We start from the raw sequence: 3600 nt of genomic DNA, 5'->3' as shown, positions 1-3600 counted from the left end.
CATGAGTCTTCCAGTTGCTTGTTGGTAAACCTGATTCACATAAATCATTTCTCTTCCGCTTCGGTTTGCAGTATGTCATAAGCTAGGCTGTGAATACTTGAACAGTAGGGGGCCAATAGAAACACTGTAGACGACTGCCTTGCTTTCAGGAGTCCATTTCTATTGCTGTGCACATGTAGTGTTCTTTTCGTTATTCTTTTATTTTGAGGCTCTCTAAAACACCAAACCGGCAAGCTTATCACATTTGTAAATTAGGTAACACTTTAGAATAAGGTTCCATTAGTTAATGTTAGTTAATGCATTAATAACATGAACAAACAATGAACAAAACATCTCTTACTGTATTAATCTTTGTTAATGTTAGTTAATGAAAATAGTTATTCATAGTTCATGCTAATTCACAGTGCATTAACTAATGTTAACAAGCACAACTTTTGATTCGAATAATGCATTAGTAAATGTTGAAATTATCATTAACTAAAATTAATAAATGCTGTAGAATGATTGTTCTTGCTTAGTTCATGTCAACTAAAGTAACATGAACTAACATTAACCAATGGAACCTTCTAAAGTGTTACTGTAAATTCTATGAGCTCATGGCAATATTCAGTGTTCATATTTGACCTTACTGTAAATTTGTTTTTTAGTTTGTTCCTGGCAATATTTTTTGAATGTTATATTTATTAAACATTTTGTATAAAAGGAAAATTAAATGTTTGTGTGCTGCTTTGGGAGGAGCCGAATCCTCTCTTACGCTGACGTAATGTAATGTGAGGCACAAGGTCTGTCTAAATGTCTTTTCGTGGTACAGCCGTGCAGGTCTGAATGTACTCTGTACCATGCGAAGACTGACGCTGCGACTGAACTTCCCTCCCTAAATGATGAATGAGGTATTCAGGAAAATAACTGCAGGGCAAAGGCAAAGCTTATGGTGATGAGAAGAAAAAAGGGGTTTTCCAGCCATGTATCATGTAAATTCTATCAGCATTTATATATTGTTCATATATTTTATTTTTTCTGTGGTACACAAAAAAGGCATTTGGATAGTAAGGTTGCTGTTTTCCATGCATATTGAATGAGGACTGGAGGTTTCAAGGTGCAAAAAGAACACAAAGACATCATCAAAGTGGTTCATACAACTCATGCCTATGTTCAAAGTCTTCTGAAGAAATTTAAGTGCACATTCACTCAAGATTTTCTTATAATTGCTGGAGTCCAATTTGTGAACTAATCATTCTTGTGAGTCACATCTTTTCAATCATCCAGTTCATAAAACCTGTCTGATTGATTTATGAATCAGACTCGAGATAAACTTGCTGACTCAATTTGGTCGCAGCAGAGGAACACTGGTGAAAAACAACTTAAACTTCAGTCTGTTTCTCACACAAAGGCTTTTATAACTTCTGAACACTTTGGATACAATGCACAAGTAACTTTTATGATTATTTTATTGCGCTCTGTGTCATTTCTAAGGCTTGAAAACATCCATCTCCATTCACTGTAATTACATCAAAATGAATGCTCAGCACAGCCTCCAGAATTTATTTTTTCTGTTCCACAGAAGAAAGGAAGCTGAATGGGTTTGGAATGGGTTGATGACATTTCTTTAATGGTTAAAATTGTTCTTTTTAAATTAACATGAACTTAAAATTCTAATTTGTAAATGCATGTTATTATCCTGGCCTTAATCAAAATGTCATAACTCAGTTTTCTTCTTGGTTATATACTGTATGCTGGATTTCTCCAAGCATTTAATCCACATAAAACCCAACCCATCTCGAGCAATAAAAAGACTTAATTTTCCCGAACCTACGTTGTAATTTTTCACTTATCTGTTACACTTGAGTGTTAGTCACAATATGGAAAAGATCTGCTGCTACTTTGGTTACCTCGCGATTTTCAGCTTCAATTTGCTAAAGGTTGATCTCCGATGTTGCAGTATGTCATTTTGACCACCAGATAGTGTCAAAAAAATCAGAATTCCTTTATTATTAATGGTTAAGTAATAGTAAAACATTAGTTATATTTTAAGGCAGTACAGTAGATTGCATTCAGTTTTTAAGGTATTCCTTGGACATTGAGCTCACAAGTGTCTCAATGCAAACATTGTTTGATTAACAACAAATGGTTTGCTATCTTTAATGATTTAAATTCATGACATGGCATCAGAATATACAGTCATGTTGTTACTCTAAACCAGAAGTATTCCGACTGCCATGTTATGGCATTATAACTGCACAATGTTGTATATTCTGATAAAGTTGACACATCTCTATTATACAAAATGCATAAACATTGAGGGATTTGTAAGCACAGCTGGAAAATAAAGCATGTGACTCAACGAATTTATGTCCATACATATAATCATCCTGCCATCACGCACTAAATCAATGTCGACTGCACCCGTGATTAGCCAAATATCGGACGCGAGCGCCACTTCAGCGTTTCATGACATTGTCAGTCATCCTGCACCAGACATATAGCTGTTACGAAAAGCAATAACACATTTACAAATAATAACCGCAGGGAGACGGCAGTCGGCTCCAACGGTGAAAAACCCTGATCGCTTAAGGAGCGCGGTGTATGTGAGAACACAGCGAAATCAATCATGTGCTCAGCTGAAGCTGGAAGAGTGGAGATTTCAGACGGATGGAGCCAGAGATTTGGGCTTGAAGCCACAGTGTGCTCAACGGCTCCCGCTAGTCTGAAATACAAATCTTACACTGAAAACGCGAACTGCATTTGTGTTTTTGTTTAGAGTGAAGTTACTGTCTGCTTGAGTTCCTTTTAAGTTGTTGCTAGTGGAGTCGATTCAAAAATGTGAAAGCTTCTTGGTAATCTAATTCAAGCATTTGAGCAGTTTTGTGTTTTTTACTTTAAAGGGAGAAGGGAAGTACTGTATGTGCAGATACTGCGTGTGGTGAACGCTTGTGCAACTGCCGCTGACAGACAGTATTACAGTAGAAGTGTGTACTGTAACATCCATCGTGGTGGCGTCAGACATCCGCTCTCGTTCCATGCCGCTACGCCCCTTTAGTACTTCTTGAGCCGGCGTAATCGGGATGTTCTGTGCTCACCCCCCTTCTTTCCCTCTCTGGCAACAGATCTTGAACTAATAGAGGAGCCAGAGGATAAAGGCTTGACGGATAGGCCTCTCAAACTTGCGGCCAGCCCGCTTTGGTAAGTCTGTGAAATCTCAGGCTGGAGACTGCAAACAGAGTCTGCAGCAGCAACGTCGGAAGAGGGATTTTTGGAATCGCTTGATGCTGCAGGCTCTCCAAGACGAGGTCTTTTTGTCTTTTGGTGGAAAGTGTCTTCTCCTGAGCTACTTTGGGTCCGCGGTCGTCTCTTCAGACCGGTAGCATCAAGATTTGGTTCGGTGGTCTCTTTACTGTTACTTAATTTAGATGACAATACTGCTTTCCCTTCCTCCAATGACTCACTCGTGAGAAAGCTTCTAGACGATATGGGGACAGGATGACATGCTTCAGCAGACCCCTTTTCAGCTTTGTCCACTTGACCATCTTGGCGTTGTTGGGGTTGGATTTTAGGCTGCCTGGCACTGGAGGAATTAGGAAAGGTTACATGAAGATGTAAATG

At 38.6% G+C, this 3600-nt stretch overlaps 1 protein-coding gene across 5 annotated transcripts in view; it reads right to left on the bottom strand.

The window, feature by feature from the left end:
• Window positions 1–2123: 2123 nt before the first annotated feature.
• slx4ip (SLX4 interacting protein) overlaps window positions 2124–3600 on the bottom strand; it is a 40602-nt gene continuing 39125 nt past the window's right edge. For all 5 annotated transcript variants that reach the window (XM_052572918.1, XM_052572919.1, XM_052572921.1 and 2 more), the window contains one exon: window positions 2124–3562. In XM_052572918.1, the coding sequence (XP_052428878.1) occupies window positions 3034–3562 (529 nt within the window). In that variant the 3' untranslated portion in view covers window positions 2124–3033. The remainder of the gene's footprint in view (window positions 3563–3600) is intronic.

Source organism: Carassius gibelio, chromosome B13 (assembly GCF_023724105.1).
Source record: "Carassius gibelio isolate Cgi1373 ecotype wild population from Czech Republic chromosome B13, carGib1.2-hapl.c, whole genome shotgun sequence".
In the NCBI taxonomy this organism is placed as follows: Eukaryota; Metazoa; Chordata; class Actinopteri; order Cypriniformes; family Cyprinidae; genus Carassius; species Carassius gibelio.
The sequence above is the reverse complement of the archived record's forward strand: the minus strand, read 5'-3'. Positions and strand labels throughout refer to the sequence as shown.